At 49.6% G+C, this 22,246-nt stretch overlaps 1 protein-coding gene across 1 annotated transcript in view; it reads right to left on the bottom strand.

The window, feature by feature from the left end:
- Nucleotides 1-472: 472 nt before the first annotated feature.
- The window catches only part of C17H10orf90 (chromosome 17 C10orf90 homolog), a 73,718-nt gene continuing 51,944 nt past the window's right edge, over nt 473-22,246 (bottom strand). Inside the window, exons 5-7 of the mRNA XM_062214924.1 lie at nt 2,475-2,538; nt 596-695; nt 473-511 (exon numbers count right to left, since the gene is read on the bottom strand). Of these exons, the coding sequence (XP_062070908.1) occupies nt 473-511; nt 596-695; nt 2,475-2,538 (203 nt within the window). The remainder of the gene's footprint in view (nt 512-595; nt 696-2,474; nt 2,539-22,246) is intronic.

Below are 22,246 nucleotides of genomic sequence, written 5' to 3'. Positions count from 1 at the left end.
AAGCTTTGAAGAGACCTCACTTTGGAGTTTGCAGAATGGGCAAACAAGTGCTGAATGGTGCTGAACAAGTGGTGGATTCGGGTCCCACAAACTTGAAGCAAAAGTCTTCCCAGGGATCTAAGCACACTGGAGTGGATTAGCCCTTTCTGCGTGGGTGGACACGGCGAGAGGGTAAAAACCAGAGGCAAAGGACGAACGAAGAAGCGAGAACCTGCACGGGTCAGCACTGGGTGCCGGGGGTGGGGAGGTTGGGGGGGGCAGAATCTGCCCACAGCAGGCGCTTGTTGGCCGAGCTCTGAGGGTTTGGTTTGGGTCAGTCATCTAGGAAGTTATTTTTCCTTTATACATAGATAAATAAAAATTAAACATAAAATAAATGTTTCCACGTCATGCAGCTATGTTACATTTAATGGCTTATCCTGCATTCAGAGTCCACCTGGGCGCAGGTAGCGGTCAGCAGGGAGGCCTGGGGTTACACTGCGTGTCTTTGAAGGAGCTGGTCCAGTAATTGCTAGAGAGGCAGGGAAACAAAGGGTCAAGTTCAGGTTCGCGGCTGTGCACCACACACATCACACCTGCTGGCGCGAGGCGTTACCTTTTTGAAGACTTCAGCACGGAGCCTGTTACTCTGTAGGATCACCCTTTTCTTTTGTTCTTCTTTCTTCTTTTTAACTTCCGGCAAGTTATTATAGATTCTGAAACAGATGCAGAGAACATCTGGAATGGGGGGTGACCGCAGTGCCACGGCTGAGCTGCTCTTCCACCTTCCTGGGCTCGGCACCGTGAGAACCAGGGACAAAGCACCCTCCCCAGGCCCCCGGAGCACACCAGGAGGCGGGGTCCCACCCAGAGGCAGAGCTGCCGAGGCCAAGTATTTATCAGAAGCCATTTTTCTTGTCCTGACTTCTCAGGGGTTCGTGACACTGATGTGTCAAACGAGGTGTTCTACTGCTTTGCCACTCTGTGCTCTTGACCCTAAAGACCTTTGTGCCTTCTTGTGACTTGGAAAAGGAGCAGCAGTGGGCAGAGGTAGCAGGAGTTCTAACGTGGGGAGAGACCGCACACAGGGGAGTGCGATTTTGCCTGCTAACCTACTGCATTTCTAGTTACACTGCTTCCAAATGCACTCCGGGCCGAGGCACCAAGTTCCTGGCCTGAGGTCTTCCGGAGCGTCCACGTCACACGCGGCACGGGAGGACCCCTTCTTCCTTCCTGCTTCTAACTGAAGCTGTCTCCATGCCCAGGGCGTCCACCAGCCCAGTGGAGTCGCTGCGGCCCGAGCCACGAGACAGCTGTCCACACGGTGTGCAGCTCAAACATCTCATTTTCCCTCATGTCTGAAAGCCAGGCGGAATCTGCTTAAGAGGTTCCACCGTCAACGAGTACGAAGCGCAACAGGACGATGACAAACTTATCGTGAATATCAGACACGCAGCTTGTCACTTGGCACCAGCTGTCTTGTGTCATCCTGACACCAGCTGGGAGACGCATTCAGTGTCGCACTGCCACACGTGTGCTTGGAGACGGTCCCTGCCGGCTAGTGGTGGGCTGGGGTTCCGGCCTCTTCCTGCAAAACTGTCACCCAGCTGGGAAGCATAAAGCCTCTCGCTCAGCAGGCCCGGGAAACGCTCACGCGTGGCACGGTGCCCGGAGCGCCATGGGAACCAACATGGGCTGCGTGATTGCGTGAATAAAGGCACACGCAGCTGCCAGGTCCAGCAGTGATCCCAGAAAGGAGCAGCATGGGGACCGCAAGGATGCTTCGCGAAAGCTCTCACGTCCCAGGGCGCTGCATGGAAGCTCCATCTTCCTGACACAGACTGTCTGAGTCATCGGGAGTTTAAAATAAGAACCCCTGTGCCCTCCCGGAGTGGCTTCTGATTCAGTGTTTTCTTAGGAGAGCCTCCCGAACCACGCCACAGCCCACGAGGGCCACATCCTGTATCTTCGGACGGAAATGAGTTTGCAGACAACCCAAAACGTGGAGCGTGCAAGCCATGGACAGACAGCACCTGCAAGGCCACCTGTAGTTAAAAACCTTGTGAATGCATGCGTGTGTGCAAATGGACATCGACCTCAAGGCCGAGAGAAAGGCCCCGGAGGACGCAGACGGGACCTGGGAGGGGAAAGGGAGTGGGGAGGGTTAGGGTTAGCACGGTGCACGGTGCCCGCCCAGGGCAGCCACGCAGACAGGCAGGGGTCTTCCTGCACGGGTCTGGGTGCCTCCCAGAGACCAGAGACAGGGTCTGCTCCAAATCCAAGACTCATCTCGTTCCTAAGTTGTCCCAAGGGCAGCACTCATGTTCAGAGACACAATCCGACAGCTGCACTCACTTGGGCCGGTTTTTCAGATGTGCAGCCGAAATGACCTCAGGCCCTAAAGAAGGACCCAGGCATAGCGGCCCCCTGGGACGGCGCCCGGGCTCACCCTCCAGCCAGCCCAGCCTCCGCCTGTGTCCACAGTGACCACTTACCTTTTGGATCGCATATGCATCTCCTTCTCTGAAATGCATCTCTCTTTGGGTTTGAACAAGTTATCTGGGAAAAGAGACAGAGCACTCGTTTCCGAAGGCACAGAACACCACTCTCATCTCTAAACGGCAGGGTGCGTCCAGCACAGAGGCCGGACTGACCCTCCCTGACCCTCCATCTCTGTCACAGCCGGGCAGACCCTGCAGGATGCAGCATCTGCAGTTGCCATGGCAACAGACCATGGTGAATTGGCCTTGACGAGCATCACACAGGACATCAAGTTCAGAGTCACCTTCTCACCTGCTGCGTGGAGAGCGATTCCTTTGAAAGTCTCGTTTTCTGGGGTGCAAGTCCAGCGCCCCTCCCCCCAGAAACAGCCCCACCCTAGGTTTTTGAGGCCCTGGGGACCAGGACATCTCCCAGCTCTCCACGGGGACATTTTGATGCTGGGGGCTTCACGATGCCTGTAGCCCTTTGTCAGGCCCGCTCAGCCTCTGTGTGAGGACCACCTGCCCTTTGTGCTGTCAGAACAGATGACAACCTAACAGTCACACAGCTCAGGGTCCCTGGATTGAGGATCAGTCCCTCGTGGCTAAAAATCACTGTAAGTCTGCAATGTTTCTCTATGGATGTATGTATTCCTAATCACTACGATGTTCATAAATCCTTATAAGTTTAAAAATGCTATGTCTTGGTGCTGGTTTGAGACACGACTGCTCCTCTTCCAATCTAGCTCTCTGCTGTGGCCTGGGAAAGCAGTGGAAGATGGCCCAAGTTCTTGGACCCCTGCACCTGCATGGGAGACCCAGAGGAAGTTCCTGGCTCCTGGCTTTGGATCGGCTCAGCTCCAGCCATTGTGCCCATTTGGAGAGTGAACCAGCAGATGGAAGACCTCTCTCCCCCTTTCTTTCTCTGTCTCTACTTCTCTCTGTTATTCTTTCAAACAAATAAAAATAACTCTTAAAAAAAGAGCTATATCTTTAAAAACTGCCTACACCCTTTTGAAATCACTGAAAAGGGATCTTTTGTGGTAACTCTGAGATGCCTGGGACACCAGGTCCTGCGGATGAGCTGAGGTGCTGTTGTGGGGGGCTGGCTCGTGGCGTTGAGTGGCAGCCATGCTCTCTGGAGCAGAGGCCGGTAAGCAGCTCCCCACCTCACTGAGCATCCCACAGCTGGGGTGGTGGGTTCCTCAGCAGGACTTGGATGTGTTTCTGGTCAGCTGTCCCCATGGAGGGCCACCTGCCTGTCCCATCGAGCCAGGGGAGCAGCTGACGTCTCAGGATTGAGAACACGGTCATCCCTTGGTACCTGGAGGGTTGGGTGCTTGGATCCCCACAGGCACTGAAATCTACAGCTACTCAAGGCCTGTGTATACAATGATGTCGTGCATGCCTGTGCAGCCTGCACAGTCTCCTGCCTGCTGTGCCTCGTCACTGTACCCCACGATACTCGACTCAATGTACACGCCACACAAATGGCCGGTCAGTGCTTTGCTTATGGAACGAGCTGCAAGGAAACACTGGGCAACATCTGGAAGTATTCGGTACAGATGCAATTTTTTTCCCAAATATTTTCGATGCACAGTTGGTTGTATCCAAAGTTGCAGAATCCATAAATACAGAGGACCAACCGCATACAGAAGTTTCTGGAATATCATGGAAGGTGAGGCAGAGGTAGGGATTATAGGAAACTCTTCCTGTGAGAAACACGACGCGGCTACTGCTTTACGAGACCGAGAACAGCGCAGTGACAGGGCTTTCATTCTATCTAGGTTTTCAAACATGAAAGCAAGAATATGGCATCATTACTGAACTTCAAAAGCTAAGATTCAAAGGAAAATAGGAGAAAGGAATCAGATTAGGAGGGTACTCCAAATGTGGGAAAATGACATTAAAGGCTAAGTTTACTTTGATGGCAAAATATTTGAAACCCAGGCCGTGTTTAGTAAAGTAGTTAAGCAGCTGCTTGGGAAACCCACATCCCACGTCAGAGTGCCTGGTTCAAGTCACAGTTCCCCTGCTTCCAATCCAGTTCTCTGCTAATGCATACCCTTGGGAAGCCATACATGATCGCCCTTGGGAAACCACACATGATCGCCCAAGTACAGGGTCCCAGCCACCCACAAGGGAGACCACGTGGATTGAGTTCCAGGCTCCGGCTTGGCCCAACCCTGGCTATTACAGGCATTTAAGAAATGAACCACTGGATGGGAGATCTCTGTATGTCGTTCTCTGGCCTTTCAAATAAAATGGAAATAAATATATAACTCAAAAATTGACACAGGGGCCAGTGCTGTTTTGTAGCAGGTAAAGCCGCTGCCTGCCACACCAGCGTCCCATGTGGGCACCACTTTGTGTCCCAGGTGCTCTGCCTCCTATCCAGCTCCCTACCAATAGCCTAGGAAAAGCAGGAAAATGGCCCACGTGTTTGGACCCCTGCCACCCACGTGGGAGACCTGGATGAAGCTCCTGGCTATAGCCTGGACTAGCCACTACTGTCTGTTTCCATCATCTGAAGGCTGAACCAGCGGATGGAAGATCTCTCCATGTGTGTCTCTCCCTCTCTGTAACATTGTCAAATAAATAAATAAATCTTTTAAAAGCTGAGATCTATGTGTAAGTGTTCGTGCTTTGAGGACTCCTGGGTTCCCACCTAAGGAAGGGAGCAGAGACTGTGAGTGGTCAAGACGCCTCCCAGTGCCCAGCCCTGGCCCTGCGCCAGACGGGGCCAGGCCAGAGCCAAGGTCCTCCAGAACATTCTACGGCATTTCCAACGAAGGTGAATGTCCACGTACGTTTGTCAGGGACTTGGGCAAGGAAGGACGGGACTGCCTGAGGACACCACCCCGAGAGAGCCTCGCACGGAGATTGGACTCGAGTCAGGAGTAACCCCCGAGCTCCTGGAGACTGGGGGAGGCCGAGGGGAGCGGTGCCGGGTGCCCGGCGGCCGTAAATCACGCCACATTGCCTCTGTCAGTCTTTCACGACCTCAGTCCTTCCATCCACTCTGGGACGTGCAGTGCTTTTCGGTTTGTGTCTTCAGAGCCCCGGACACCACAGTGAGGCTTTGCAGCCGTGTCGGGCACCTCCTTTGTGCTTTCTGAGCTCTTCCTGGCTGCAACGCCACAGCAGACGCTTTGATCCCGGCCCCCCGGTGCAGGTGCACATCCACTGGCTGTGGGCTCAGGCCTGCTCCTCAGGGAAGTGTTTGCCTGGTGGTTGCTGCTGACTCGGGGATGTGTCACAGCCCTCAGCCCATGGACCGGGCAGCAGGGCCTTCCTGGGGGAGAGGAAAAGGTGAGGCCAACAGGGGAGGGTCCACCCTTCCCACCAAGGGTGCGATCTGGAACAAAGCAGTTCACCTTGAACGGCTCCATGCTCACCAGTGTCAAAGAATGTGCAGGGAGCGGCTTTGAGCACTGTGAGAAGGGAGGTGGTGAGAGCTAGGGAGGGGGGACGTTGCACCCCAGGTGGGCAGCGTGACGATTCATAACAACACAGCCAGTGTCTACAGGATGCCTCCTTAGGTGCTCGCCACTCCTCTTCACACCAGCCCCGCAACACACCCTGAATGCTTGCGTTTTCCTCCCTTCTACATCCCCTCTCTTCCTAGGGGACACTCAGAAGGAAAGAGATTGGGTGAGAGCCGGCCTCCATGGGAGTCCATTGGTCCAGGAGGCTGCAAAGTATCCGGCAAGTGCTCTGATGGACAGGAGCGGCTGCCCCGGGGCTCAGGACCCGAGTGGTTGGGAAGACCACGCAGGGAGGGAGAGCTGTGAATGAAGGGCCGGATGACCACAGCAGCCAGCTGTGGGAGGAGTGGGGCAGGGAACAGCTGGTTCCTGTGGCAAGAACGTGGCTGTAGCGTGAGGGGCAGGTGCAGGGGTGAGAGTGGCCACGATCATGCTTTTCCACCCAAGCTTCACCCTCCGGCCTCCGTGGGATGCTGCCCACGATGCCTGTGCGTGGACACTGCAATCCCACCTAGCACCTGCACAGAAGTACAACACACACCAAGGGTGGGAGCCACACACGCAGGTGGCTGTGCAAACCCATGTAAGGAGTTTGCGGGCCTTCTGGGTGAGAGAGATGGTGAGCCACGTGGGCTTTATCACTGGACGATGACTGTGGCAGCTCTTCAGAAACTGGGTGGTGGGGAGGGGCAGTGGCAGCAGGGGCATGGGTGGGGAGCATGCACCAGGAGCCCAGAGGGGCCAGTGGCCACAGCTGCAGCACCCACCTGACCAGGGACTCCCCGTCTCCCAGGTGGAAGTGACCACTCGAGGATGGCTCCCAGGGTTTCAGTTAGAGCAACCCATCTGCTTAACGACTAAGTTTTTAATCACTTGGAGCTAGGTGGCAGGGACACAAAGATACGGTGTGAGCTCAGAGTCCAGAGGGAGCACCAAGTACATATGGCCTCTCAGTGCCAGGACCAAGGTTGGCACGGGGGAGGGGAGGCCTCACGGAGCAGTGGTCAGGTCCACCAGGCGGGAGGAAGACCTGGGAAAGCCCCACAGAGTCACAGAACTGAAGGAACTGGGCCGACCTGGGGGTGGGGCGGGGCCATGTGGGCCTGGGGGGGGGGGAGGAAGGTAGGGCATGGCCACATGCATCCACTCGCCTGCAAGGACAGGTGCCGCGTGGCCAGGGCTCTCGTCTCACGGCGTGGAAACATCCAGCCTGCGCTTCGTTCAGAATCACAGGTCGCGTCCACCTGTTCTCTTTCAGCAACAGTCCCGCCTTTATAACATGGGAGTGGTGAGGGCAATGTCAGCCTGCTCGGGAGTCTTCCATGAAAGTCTGGAAGCTTCCAGTATTCTAATTCACCGACATGAGGGACGAGACGGCCAGTCTCTTTACCTCCCACTATCATTCAACTACGGAAGGTTGTTCATTTTGCCCCAATAACGTTACTAAGGTAAACTGTCCATTTCTGCGTTTCCGGAAAGTCCTTTATCCCCCCCCCCCCCCCCCCTTGCACATGGCTCATTCCTGGGCCGAGACCACAGAGTCTTATAAATTGAACTTGCCAAGGCCAGGCTTCCTAAAGTGCCTGCCTGTTTCAAAGTCAGCAAACCGACAGGTACAAGACTGGGGTGCCTGAAGCTGCTCATGAGAAATCAAGGTCCCAATAGCCATCGCTGTGAACATACAAGCACCACCCCGAGATGCGTGCGTGCCAACAGCCAACTAAGACGCCAGAAAGTAGCAGGAGCCCCTCGATGCCCGCAGGATGGATTGTTTACGGGGCTGGAGCTGTTTTCCCTCTGCCCCAACCCTTCTCTGCAGCTCTGATTGCAAAGCTTCATTTTCCCTGTTGAACACCAATCTAAGTGATAGTCAACCTCACACGATTTATTAGGGCAACGGCCTCTCAGAGGCTCGTTCCCTTCAGCTACCCTGAGCACCTGGAAGAATGTCTTCGACACCTGCTTCCCTTCTCATAGAAACAGGATCCCCCAGAGAGGCTTGTGGAGAGACTGCACGAGGGCCACCGAGCCAACTCCCAGTAGGAACGTCAAGTCCACAGCCCTGTCTCCCACTCGCAAGTCTTCTTAAACAATGGCCCTCTCAAAAGACATGGAAGTGGGGTTGTGCTTTTGGGGCCCCCACACTGTGTGTGTTCTGAGTCCACAACACTGTTCCCTGTGCCAGTTTCCAAGCCAAGAAGCAGTTGGCCACCACCCCTGGACTGATGACACCACAGTCTTTAATACTTAAACCCCATCATGAGCGTACCATTTCTGTTTAGCTCACAAGGGGGAGCTCCCATTTGCTTAAAGTAGGCGAGAGTGGGGTGCTCTAACTTGGGCTAAGGAGCCCCCCAGGAACTGAACAGTGCACATTATACCACACAAAGGCAAATCAAAAACTCCTGGCTGTTTGCCTGTAACGAGTTCTTCTGATGATAAAATCCTGTGCTAGGGGCCAGTGTTGAGGTGCAGTGGGTTAAGCTGCAGCCTGCAATGCCAGCCGCAATCCCATACAAGCACTAGTTTGAGTCCTGGCTGGCTGCTCCACTCCTGATCCAGCTCCCTGCTCATGTACCAGACAAGGCAACAGAGGATGTCCTGAGTACTTGGGCCCATGCTCCCCATGTGGGAGACTTGGATGGAGCTCCAGGCTCCTGGCTTCTGCCTGGTCCAGCTCTGGCTGTTGTGGCCATTTAGGGGAATAAACCAGTGGATGGAAGATAATCCCTCTCTCTCTCACTCTTTATGTCCCTCTCTCTCAATGCTATTCCTGAGAAAGTACTTATAAAATTAGTACCATTCAAAATAGCTACAATAAAAACTTAAATACCTTGTAATAAATTTAACCAAGGATGTAAAAGAGCTCTACAATTAAAATTACAAAACCTTAAAAAAAGAAATAGAAGAAGACACAAAAATAATGGAAGGATCTTCCATGTTTATGAATTGGAAGAATTAATATCATCAAACTCTCCATGCTACCTAAAGCCGTTTATAGATTCAATGCCATTCCAATCAAAATACCAAGGACATCCTTCTCAACACTAAGAAAAAAATGCTAAAATTCATAGGGAAACATAAGAGACCCCAGATAGCTAAAGCCATCTTAAGCAACAAAAACAGCTGGAGGCATCACAACACCAGATTTCAAGACATGCTACAGGGCAGTTATAATCAAAGTGGCCTGATGCTGGCACAAAAACAGCCTGCAGAACAATGGAACAGAATAGGAACCCCCAAAATTAATCCACACAGCTACAACCAACTGATCTTTGACAAATAAGTGAAAATCAATCCCTGGAGAAAGAACAGTTTCTTCAACAAATGGTGTTGGGAAAATTGGATGCCCACCTGCAGAAGGATGAAACAAGACCACTACCTTATACAAAAATCAACTCGTGAATTGAGGATTCAAATCTATGACCTGATATCATCAGGAGAACATTGGAGAAACTGCTAAATATTGTCATAGGCAAAGACTTCTTGGAAAAGAACCCAGAAGCACAGGAAATAAAAAATAGACAAATGGAATTACGTTAAACTAAGAAACTTCTGCACTGCAAAGGAAACACTCAACAAAAAGGCAACCGACAGAATGAGAGAAAACATTTGCAAACTATGCAACTGATAAAGGATTAATATTCAGGATCTATAAAGAGCTCAAGAAACTCAACAACAAAAAAACAAACAATCCAGTTAAGAAATGGGCAAAGGACATGAACAGGCATTTTTAGGATGAAATACAAATGGCCAATAGACACATGAAAAATGCTCAGGATCGTTATCATCACTAGATCAGGGAACTGCAAAAAAAAACCCACAATGAGGTTTCACCTCACCCCAGTTAGAATGGCTGTCATTCAAAAATCAAAAAACAATAAATGCTGGCAAGAATGTGAGGAAAAAGGTGCCCTAATCCACTGTTGATGGGGATGTAAACTAGTACAGCCATTGTGGAACACAGTATGGAGATTCCTCAGAAATCTAAAAATAGATCTACTATATGACCCAGCCATCCTACTCCTGGGAATTTACCCAAATGAAATGAAATCACCATATGAAAGAATTATCTGTACTCCTATGTTTATTTCAGTTGAATTCATAATAGCTAAGATATAGAATCAACACAGATGTCCACCAACTGATGACTGGATAAAGAAAATGTGGTATATACACATGATGGAATACAACTCAGCCATAAGAATGAAATCCTGTCTTTTGCAACAAAATGGATGCAACTGGAAACCATTATGCTTAGTAAAATAAGCCAGTTCCCCAAAGAGACAAATATCATCTGTTTTCACTGAGATGTGGCAGTTAATATAGAATACAAAATATGTATAGGAATGAAACAGGTATCTAGAGATTTGATTATTTTATCCCATGTTTATTCTCCTGTGGAACTGTAGTCTTTCCTGTTGAATATTATGGTTAGTGGTGCATTAATCCTGTGATTATAGAGTGGAATGAAATTATGTTTTTGTAATAGTTAGAAAAGAAGAAGGAAGATTGAGGGAGGGAAAAAGGAAGGGGAGAAAGTATGGTTATCTTCTTAGAATTGCACCTATGAAATACACATTCTCTTTATATTAATACAAATTTAAAAACAAAAGCAAGAATATAAATTGTGCTGGATAAACACAGTGTTTCCAACCTCACTCCTAGCTTCCGTGGACTCTCGCCCTGAGTGACAGCTGCCTGTGCTAGCAGCTTAGTCTAGGGGACTAGAAAGTGAGTGGGGGCTGCAGAGATGTTGGAATTTACGTGAAAACAAGACCATGTGCCAATTACCCTCATGCACAACAGCAATGCTGGTCTCATGGCCTGGAAATGGAATGAGGGGTCTGCCTCTTTGGAGAAGAGGTGGGGCTGACAAGGGTTGGCTAAGAACATCAGCAGCTTGTGGTCTCCTGTAGATCACTCTATGGGAAAACAACAAGGGCAGATAGGCATGGGGACCACAGCAATGAGAGAACCCCAAACCCTATCTGTGAACAGAGTTCCTGGTGAGAAACTGAGTCCTGGTGTACTCCCTGGCCCCTCCTACTCCATCTCTGGCACCCAAGGGCACCATCACAGCCCCCTTGTCCTCCCACTCCTGGAGTCCTCTCCCATAGGATTCTAGACGTGGCTTATGGCTGCCTGGCTGACCAACTCTCCCCAGGTGGATCACAAGTCCCTGCAGGGATGGGGAACGTCCAAGCCATGGGCCGTATCAGTACCACAAATAACCTGCTCTGGCCCTGCTAAGGCCATGCAGGTGGGACCTGGTGTTCAATACAGCTACAGCAGGCTTGTTTTGAAGTTGCTAATTTTACGTGGCCCACAAAAGATGTTGTAAAAATCCAAATAGCCCTTGGAAGAAGAAAGGTTGCCCAGCCTTGTGCCTGGAGGGCAAAGAATGTCTCTTCTCCTTCCCTACGGCCAACGGCACCAAATGCTGACTATTTTTACTTATTGGCTGCTTACTTACTCATCAAGACAGCCAGCCAGGAGCAAAGGGGTCCAGGGATCTCCTTGAGTCCCCCATAGGAGCCATGGGGCCACTGAGGAAGACTGGATTGTACTACTTCCTAACCAGATCCCCAGTCCTGCCAGGGGCCTGTGCAACAGCCCCAAGATGTACCAGTTGTGTCCACTCTGGTGGGGGTGGGATAAGAGACTCTCAAGCTACCCCAGACCCTTCCTTGAGACCAAAGCTCCCAAAGGGAAGCTTTGCAAAGGGCTCCTGGTGGTTACTAAACGTGCGTCTCCCCCAGAGAGCTCTGCCCGGCTGGCAGTGATGCCGGCATCTTCTGCAAGGAGCTCCCTGCTGATGCTGAAGGCAGCTCCGCTCAGCCCCTAGGATTTAATGACCCCAATTCTCAATGACCTCACTACATAGCACAGGAAATTCAGCTTCTTTCCGCTTACTTAAAAGTAATGAGCGTTAGTAAATTGAACATGATGCTTTTATGGTGTCCTCATGGTGACTCCCGTGGCTTGCCTGCTCCTCCCTGACATGGGAAAGTTGTCTTGTGGCTCAGCGTGAAGACTCGCAATCATTGTGGGCCTCTGCTCCGTGCCTGTGCCCTGCACAAACTCCTTGAGCTCTGTGAGACCTGGTTCCTGCTCTGCCCAGTGAGGGAAGAGAATCTGCTCTCAAGTTCTTGGAGGAACTCGTGGGAGTGGTCCCTACAACGTGGAGAAGCCCCAGGTGCCATCCGTGCTCACCACCACCACTCGCCACCTGCTCTCCTCCACACGGGACCCCTGAGTCAGGTTCTGGTTCACCCTTACAACCACCAGGAAGACGGAGCTCTCTCCTCCCTATAGGTGAGGAAGAGGAGGTCTCGTGATTAAGTACCTTACCCTCGGGTCTCCAGGTCAATGCGTAAAAGACCAGAGAGTTGAGCACTGAGAATCAGCAGGGGTTTTATTCTTTGTTGCACACAGAAGGCTGTGGTTCTCAAAGTGGCGCTGGTGTCTTCATTCATACAGATGCCAGCTCTGCATGGCTCCTGCTTACCTTCCAGTCCCTGAACCCACAGCCCCAGCATCACCTGGGAACTTGCTACAAACGCAAACTCTTAGTCCCCACCCTGCATCATCTGAACAGGAATTCCGGGCCAGGTCAATGATCTGAGTCAACATTATGATCCTGATCTCTCCCTCAGTGTGACGACCACTGGCACCTTCACAGGGGCAGCTAGAAGGGGAGGAGCAGAGGCAAGCCCCTGCCTGGGATTTGAGGCCTTGAGGGAGGACTGCCTCGAGATGCGGCTTGCACTTGAGATCAGCAACAGAGGATGCTGTAGCATTAAGAAGTCCCGTGCAATATTTGGAACATATACTAAAAAAGCAATCATTGATGCAAATGCAAATCCAGCTGGGTGTCCTACATATTCGTTTGATAGTCTGGCAACCCTACTTTGATTGTTTAGAGAATCTCCCTAGGCCAAGGCAGCAAGGGGTCAGATCCCAGCCTCAGGGGTCCCCGTGCACAGACTGAAGCCGCTGCATGTGCAGGTAGCAGTGGGGAAGCTGAGCACCTGTCCCTACTCAGTCAATGCTCTGGTGGTTTGTGACTTCTCCGAGCCATTTTCTTGGCTCACTGGTATGGACAAGCCCTCTCCCCTGACCACTCCCCCCACCCCCTTCCTTTATGCTGTTTTCTTTCTTTTTCTTGTCCGTGGTCATCTCATATTGTAACATTTGTGAAGCGTTTTTCAAAGAGAACAAGATTGGCTCCTCTTTCTCTGGAGGATCTTTTTCTGGGTACCAACGTGCTGGCATTGGTACAGATGTGGGGACAGCGCCATTGGAGAAAGCTCCAGGCAGATCCTGTCACCAGGCAGGTGTCCGGTGAGACAAAGCCAGCCACATATGCAACAGGCACAACGCCCCCATTGCCTCCCAGAGTCATTGGGACACCAGCCATCACTTCCTGGCATTGCCAGACCAAAGCTACGCAGATAACGAGAGAAAGACCAATTTCTCAGTCACGGGCTTCTATGGCTAACTGAAAAACTCTAGTTGGGTTTCTTCAGTACGGCACGGCAGAAATATAAGCAAATATTCTCAGGAAAATGTTACCCAAACGGACTCTGAAGAATTAGACAACAGCATTCCAAGGTCAGAAAAGTTTAGAGAAAACAAATTTAAGCAGCTTTCTTGCTTCAGAACTTTCCAGCAGCCTTAGCGTGTGTCGAGCATCGTAACCTTCCAAGAGAATGTGTTACAATGTGTTACAGCAGGAAGTTTCTCCAGGGAATACAGAAGGGATTCGCCCTCCTCTGGAATGTGCTGTGAGTAGTGCTTTGCTAGATGATACTGGAAGGAAAAGTGAGATCACGCTGGGATGCCAGCAGTTATAATTAGTTCCCAGTTTTCAAATTATTTGTACCTGTTGGGTAGGAGCTAGTAGGTATATATAAAAAGAAAATCTAATATATGTCTCCCTATCTTGTTAAAAAGGTGTGTTTGGCTTTATCAACATAGCAGTGGGGGTACCTGTGCTTGGGCACCCAGGACCCCAGACTCTGATTCCTTCACACGCCTGTGCTTTGCACCCTGGTACCACAGCTACTCTATGGGTGCGACGTATCCTGCTTCAGTGTCACCATTACCGTGAGCACACCCATAAGCCAGAACTAGTACCACGAGAACTCACCTTGGCCATGACTTCCCTGGTGGTAGAAAGAAGAGGTCGGAAGGACCCTAGCTGTCCTTGCTGTCACTGTGGACACGGTCCACTGAGGACACGTGCCATCTCCTCTGGGGCAACCTCTGCTCAGAGATGTAGACACTATGATCCTGCACTCTCACGGACCCTCACCCACATGCTGACCCTGCGCCCACCTCACCCACATGCTGACCCTGCACCCACCTCACCCACACGGTGACCCCACACCCACCTCACCCACATGCTGAACCCACACCCTCCTCATCCATACGGTGACCCCACACCCACCTCACCCACACGCTGACCCCACACCAACCTCATCTACATGGTGACCCCACACCAACCTCACCCACACGGTGACCCCGCGCCCACCTCACCCACATGGTGACCCCACACCCACCTCATCCACACACTGACCCTGCACCCACCTCACCCACATGGTGACCCCACACCCACCTCATCCACACGCTGACCCTGCACCCACCTCACCCACATGGTGACCCCACACCCACCTCACCCACACGGTGACCCCACACCCACCTCATCCACACGCTGACCCCACACCCACCTCATCTACACGGTGACCCCACACCCACCTCACCCACACGCTGACCCTGCACCCACCTCACCCACATGGTGACCCCGCACCCACCTCATCCACACGGTGACCCCACACCCACCTCATCCACACGGTGACCCCACACCCACCTCATCCACACGGTGACCCCATGCCCACCTCACCCACATGCTGACCCCACGCCCACCTCACCCACACGGTGACCCCGCGCCCACCTCATCCACACGCTGACCCCACACCCACCTCATCTACATGGTGACCCCGCACCCACCTCATCCACACGCTGACCCTGCACCCACCTCACCCACATGCTGACCCCACGCCCACCTCACCCACACGCTGACCCCGCGCCCACCTCACCCACACGGTGACCCCGCGCCCACCTCACCCACACGGTGACCCCGCGCCCACCTCATCCACACACTGACCCTGCGCCCACCTCACCCACACGGTGACCCCGCGCCCACCTCATCCACACACTGACCCTGCGCCCACCCATGAGGGATGATGTTCTCCCCCCAACACCTGTCTATAAAGTCTGGAAGAGCTGAGTACTCCATCAGATGTGCAGGCATCAATGCAAGGCAACACAAAACAAGAAAAAAAAAACAAGGAAACATTAACTCACAAAAAGAATATAATAATTGTCCAGTAACTGATGACAAAGAAATAGAAATCCATGAATTGCTTGTAAAATTCCAGAAGCTCAATGAACCACAAGAAACACAGGGGAACCCTTCAATGCAATCAGGAACAACATGTAACCAAAATGAGCTTAAGACAGAGAATAAAACATTGACGACTCAACTAAAAACCATGGAGCTGAAAAATACAATGAATGAAATTAAAAGCATAATAGTTGTCAACAGCTAAATTAATCAAGCAGAAGAAAGAATCGGTGGCCTGGATGTCAGGTTATTTAAAAAACACTCAGAGAAGGAAAAGAAATCAAAGGGAATAGTGAAAGTCTATGCAATTTATGAGACGGCATCAGGAGAGCTTATGTTTGCATTCTGGGATTCCAAGGAAGAGAAGAGAAAGGGACAAAAACGGTATTTACAGAAATAATGGCTGGAAGCCTCCTACATTTGGGGAAATCCATAGACATCCGGGTATAAGAAGCACAAAGGTCTCCAATTATATTCAACCCAAAGATTACACCAAGGCGTACAATTGTCAGATTGTAAAAAATTGGATCCAGTATTTTGGCACATCAGGTAAAGCCGCCGTCTGTGATGCTGGCATCTCATATGGGCACTGGTTTGTGTCCTGGCTGCTCCACTTCCCAAACAACTCCATGCTAATGGCTTGGAAAAGCAGCAGAAGGTGTCCCACGTGTTTGGGCCCTGTACCAACATGGGAGATCCAAATGAAGCTTCCTGCATGGCTTCAGCCTGACCCAGCCCTGGCCATTGCACCCCTCTGGGGAGTGAACCAGCAGATGGAAGATCTGTGTGTGTGTGTGTGTGCTGTGTGTCTCCCTCTCTCTCAATTCCAAATAAATAAGTAAATCTTTATTTTAAAATTGCCAAAAACCAGACAAGGAGAGCGATGCTGTTGCAGAGGAGAACCCCAATGTGGCTGTCAGCAGATTTCTCAGCGGAAACCTTGCAGGAGAGGGGAGAGTGGTGTGATTTATTCAAAGTGCTGACAGGAGAAATGGCAGCCAAAATTACTTTGTGTGGCAGAAATGAGAGAAAGGAAATAAGAGCTGAGGAGTTCCTCCCCATTTGACTAGTTTACAGAAAGGTTCCAAGCTGCTGCTCAAGTGGGAACTGAAGAGCTGTAATTAGTAATATGAAATACACGAAAGCATAGAGCTCACCGGTAAAAGTGAGTACACAAACACAGACCGCTCTCATGTTCTAACAGTACTAATAAGTCGCTTTTTGTAGCTAGTAGAAATTAAAAAAAAAACTATTAAAATAACCATGGCTATAAAAATTTATTAAGTGATGCACAACATAAAAAATGTAAATTGTGACATCAAAAACATAAAGGGGAAGTAGAAAGTATAAGGTTTTTGACATGCAAAGCTAAGTTGTTTGAGTTTAAAATAGCCTGTATGTCTTACATAAGCCTTGTGATAACCACAAGTCAAACCTCTGTAGCAGATACACAAGGAACAAAAATGGAATGAAAACACACCACTACAGAAAGCCATCCTATCACAAAGGAAGACAGCAAGAGCAATAAAGGAACAAAGAAGCTCTAAAACAACCAGAAGACAAGGAGCAAAGGGCATGAACAGTTCCTTAGCTTTCACCAGCTGCCCTGCCTACATGTGGGTTAAATTTTCCAATCAAAAGACGACTGACTGAACTGATTTTTTTCAATGGCCCAACTGTGTACTGCTTTCGAGAAACTTACTTCAAGTTTAACGACACACATGGACTGAAAGAAAAGGAATGGAAAAGATAGTCCATGTACCAGGGAGCCTGCAGAGACGAGGGGTAGCTACACTGATAGTAGACAAAACAGACTTCAAGTGGAAACCTGCTACAGGAGACACAAAAGTCAAATTATAAGGATAAAGGCATTAATTCATCAAGAGATACAACAGTTATATTTGCACCCAATATCAGAGCGCCAAAAATTTTGAAACAAGCAATAAAGGGGAATTTGACAGCAATACAATGATGGTTATTAGTAGAGACCTTCAAAACACCACTTTCCACAATGGCTAAATCATCCAGGCAGAAAATTAACATGGAAACCTGGACTCGAACTATAAGTTAAACAGAATGGACCTCACAGATGTATATAAAGTATGAGGGAACTTCAAACTGTTCGTAGGAAATTATAAATAACAATTATTTTAGTGCAAAGAATGTTGAAACACATTAGTAGCTTTTTCGTAACATGCATGTTCTGTGAACTCCTTGAAGATGCCTGTTTGCTCACAGCATAAGAAGCACTCTCTTCTCAAATGGGCACAGGTCACGTGGTGGCCACAGAACACGGCTTAACAAGTACAAGACTGAAATCTTACCAAGTATAGATTCCAATCACAATGATATGAAACAAAGAATCAATAACAGAGGGAATTTTGGATAATTCATAAATACATGGAAATTAAACAATATACTCCGAAATAGCCAATGGTTCAAATAAGAAATCAAAAAGCAAATTAAAAACTATCTTGAGACAAACGAAAGTGAAAAAATAACATATCAAAACTTACAGGATGAAGCAAAAGCAGTTCTGAGGGAAGTTCTGAGGGACCACTCACATTAGAAAGGAGGAAAGAGGGTCTGGCACTGTGGCTTAGCAGGCTGAGCCTCCACCTGCAGCACCATCATCCCACATGAGTGCCAGTTCAAGTCCTGGCTGCTCCTCTTCTGATCCAGCTCCCTGCTACTGCATGGGAAAGCAGCAGAAGATGGCTCAAGTGCTTGGGCCCCTGCACCAGCATAGGAGACCGAGATGAAACTCCTGGCTCCGGATCGGCCCAGCTCCGGCTGTTGCGGCCATCTGGGGAGTGAACCAGAGGACGGAAGACTTCTCTGTTTCTACCTCTCTCTGTCTCTAGCTCTGCCTCTCAAATAAATAAATAAATAAATCTTAAAAAAAGGAAGGAAGATAGTGTCATAGCACGTTAGGCTGTCAGTTGCAATGCCAGTGTCCCACATCAGAGAGCTAGCTAAGAGCCCTGACTACTGCCTCTGACCCAGCTTCCAGATAGCGCACTGGTAAGGCAGTGGAGGGTGGCCCAGGTGCTTGGCCCTGCCACCTACATGGGAGACCCGGAGGGAGTTCTGGGTCAACCTCAGCCATTATGGCCATTTGGGTAGTGAAGAAGCAGATGGAAGAGTCCCCCTCCCCCCACCCCACCCCCACTCTCTTTCTCTCTGCCTTTCAAATAAATGAAACAACAACCCAATATTATCCTTCAAAGCACCAGAAAAATAGATAACTGTTGTTGTAGAAGGAAGAAAATAAAGATCAGAGCAGAAATTAACGAAACAGACTCAAAAATAACCCAAAAGCTCCATGAACCTCGGAGTTGTTCTTTTGAAAAGATAAATAAGATCAACAAACCTGTAGCACAGAAGTCTCACATGCATAAAAACAACATTGGACCCTTCTCTCACATCATTAACAAAAATTACCTCAAGCTGGATCAAAGACACACATGTGATAGCTGAACTGTAAACCCACTAGAATAAAGCATACGGGAAAATCTTCTAGACATTGATCTGTGCAATGATTTTTTGGATATGAATCAAAAGCTCAAGTAAAAAGGCAAAAACAGACCAGGAAACAACAGAGTTAAGAGACAACCCACGGAACAGGAGAAAATTTTTGTATAGCATTGATCTGGTAAGGTGTTAATATCCAAAACACTTAAGTAACTCAAACAACTTAATAGCAAGAAAATAGCCTGATTAAAAATGGGCAAAAGATCTGAAGAAGACATACAAACAGGCAGCAAGTAAATGAAAAAATTCGCAGCATCACTATGCAACAGGGAAATTCAAATTAAACCACAATGAGATGTTGCCTGACACCTGTTAAGACGGCCATTAGAAAAAGAAAGTCCCAGGGCCCTGGCACACTTGGTTAATCCTCCGCCTGCGGCACCGGCATCCCATATGGGCGCCGGGTTCTAGTCCCGGTTGCTCCTCTTTTAGTCCAGCTCTCCGCTGTGGCCTGGGAGGGCAGTGGAGGATGGCCTAGGTGCTTGGGCCCCTGCACCCGCATGGGAGACCAGGAAGAAGCACCTGGCTCCTGGTTTCAGATTGGCGCAGCGCGCCGGCCATAGTGGCCATTTGGGGAATGAACCAACGGAAGGAAGACCTTTTTCTCTGTCATCTCTGTCTATAACTCTACCTGTCAAATAATTTAAAAAAAAAAAGTCCCCATGTGGTGAGGGTGCTGAGAGAAAGGAACCCATACACATTGTTGATGGGAATGGAAACTAATAGAGCCATTCTGGAAAACAGTACAGACATTCCTCAAAACATTAAAGATAGAACTACTATTCAGTGCAGCAGTTCTACTTCTGGGTATCTACCTAAAGGAAATTGAATGAATGAGTCAGAGCTAGCTACACTGCTGTGTTCCCTGAAGTATGATTCACAATAGCCAAGATAAGGAATCAGACTGGCTAAAGGAAACGTGGTGTGCATAAACAATGGATTACTATTCAATATTTGAAAAGGAAGGAAATTCTATCATCTTAAGCTATGCGGATGAACCTGGAGGTCAGTACATTTAAATGAAACCAGCCAGGCGCAGAAAGACAAATACTGTATGATCATACTTCCACGTGGAATCTGAAAACATTGGACCCAGAGAACCAGAGGGTCTCACCAGGGACTAGGTGGTGAGGGGACGGGCAGATGTGAGTCAAAAAGCACAGAGTTCCAGCTAGACGGGAGGCGTGAGTTCCAGGGACCTGAACAAGGCTTAACAAGTGCAAGATTACAAAGAAAATATTATACACTTTGGGGCCGGCGCTGTGGTGCAGTGGGTTAATGCCCTGGTCTGAAGTGCCGGCATCCCATATGGGCACCGGTTCTAGTCCCGGCTGCTCCTCTTCCCATCCAGCTCTCTCCTGTAGAAGATGGCCCAAGTCCTTGGGCCCCTGCACCCACGTGGGAGACCCAGAAGAATTCCTGGCTCCTGGCTTTGGATCAGCGCTGCTCCGGCCGTTGTGGCCATCTGGTGAGTGAACCATCGGAGGGAAGACCTCTCTCTCTGCCTCTCCTCTCTCTGTGTAACTCTGACTTTCAAATAAATAAATAAATCTTTAAAAAAATATTATACACTTGGAGCTGCTGAGAGAGTGAGCCTTGGATGTTCTCACCACGAAAAATAAGTGAAGTGACGGCTATGTTAGCTGTCTTGATTTAATTATTTCACAATGTATACGTGTGGGTGTGCTTTAAAAAGAGAATACATTTATTTGGGTGCCCTCACATTGGAAATCTGTGCATAGCCTTTTTATAATATGCATTTTTGCGAGCCTTTGACGACTCTCAAACGCGTGGAAAAATCCCTATTGTGAAAAAATGACACAGGAATTTCAAATGCTTTGCACTGAAACAACCTCATCTCTTCACTCCATTTTCCATGAACTTTTTGACCCGTCCTCATGTATGGAAGTGACGTACACCACACATATATTTGTATTAATTACTAATATATTATTATATACTGCATATACAATTTTTGTCAACGAAGCCTTAGTAAAGCTGGAGCAAATGTGCGTGCATGTTTTGGGGCAAGTTTCAACTAACTGCTCCTTTAAGACGAGCTCTGACGATGGCTCAAGCCACAGCCCTGCCTGTACAGCAGCCGCACGCAGGGCGAGCCGGAGGGGCAGCTGCTGATGAGGAAGTCACTGTTTGTTCCAGCTCCAGGGTTTTCCAGCATTTTTAGGGAGCCACAAGATAGAGTGATTTACAGATGCTTAGTAAACTCCATGCTGGTTGCCAGGTAGATTTATATCCTTGGTGTCACAGCAAGGTTTATTGCTTAACTGCCTTGTGGAACATAAAGGGAAATTATTTGGAAAATAAAATCAAGGAAATTGGGACATGTAATCTCTCGTAAAATCCTTTTCCTTAGCATTCTGCACTCAGGCTGTGACATTCTGCTATTGCTTTTTTAATTGGGGGACAGAGACACGGCCACAGAGGAAGAACCCCCTGCACTGGTCCACTCCCCAATTCACCACAACCGCGGGAGCCGTGACAGACCAAAGCCAGAGCCGGGAACTCAATCCGGGCTCCCGGGTGGGAGGCGGAGGCCCAGTCGCTGCAGCCGTCCCCGCTGCCTCCCTGGGTCTGTGCGATCAGGAAGCTGGAGTTAGGAACCAGAGCCAGGAACTGAGCAGAGGCGCTCCAGGGCAGGCCCGGGCGTCTTATCCAGGCTGACTGTGAGGACCGAGGCCTGGCCCATGTTGGTAAACTTCATTAGAAGTAATATTGTCCTTTGAGTCTATTTCTAAACAGCAGACATACACTGGCCTTTTCTGCTCATGTTTCTTAGAAAGATGCAACATGTCACCGCGTGGGTGCGGGACCCCGATGACAGCGTGTGATAACGGAGCGTGTGTGCACGTCCCCCTACCAAGGAAATGGCCTCTCCATAACTCGGGCTTCCTGTGTTCTTGGTGGGCTGATAAAGTAAAAATGTAGTTTTATCAGATGAGCACATTAAAAAATTCCCTTGTGATTAAGATGGGGAGAACTGAACACAAACATTTATCTAAGTGCTTTATGGAAAAGCATCCGCGGTCTGAGGACGGCACAGCCGGGTGCAGCTAGCTGTGTGGGGAGCAGACATTCCCGTTACTGCGATGGCTCCCGGGGCCATCTCATGTCTGCTGGGGCCCCTCTCCAGCCAGCCGCTCTGTGAATGCAACCTCTGCTCCTAAAAGTCATGTGGAAAGGCATTCCTCACTCTGCAGTACCTTCTAGAAAGTTCCATTCCTCCATCGCTCCTGATTTGAATGGCTCTGACTTGGCTCCCCTGGGCAGTGAGGATAATGCAATTCAGATTAGCTCAGAGGCTGGTGACGCATGAGGTGCAGTGTGGAGTTCCC

Source organism: Lepus europaeus, chromosome 17 (assembly GCF_033115175.1).
Source record: "Lepus europaeus isolate LE1 chromosome 17, mLepTim1.pri, whole genome shotgun sequence".
Lineage (NCBI taxonomy): Eukaryota > Metazoa > Chordata > Mammalia > Lagomorpha > Leporidae > Lepus > Lepus europaeus.
The sequence above is the reverse complement of the archived record's forward strand: the minus strand, read 5'-3'. Positions and strand labels throughout refer to the sequence as shown.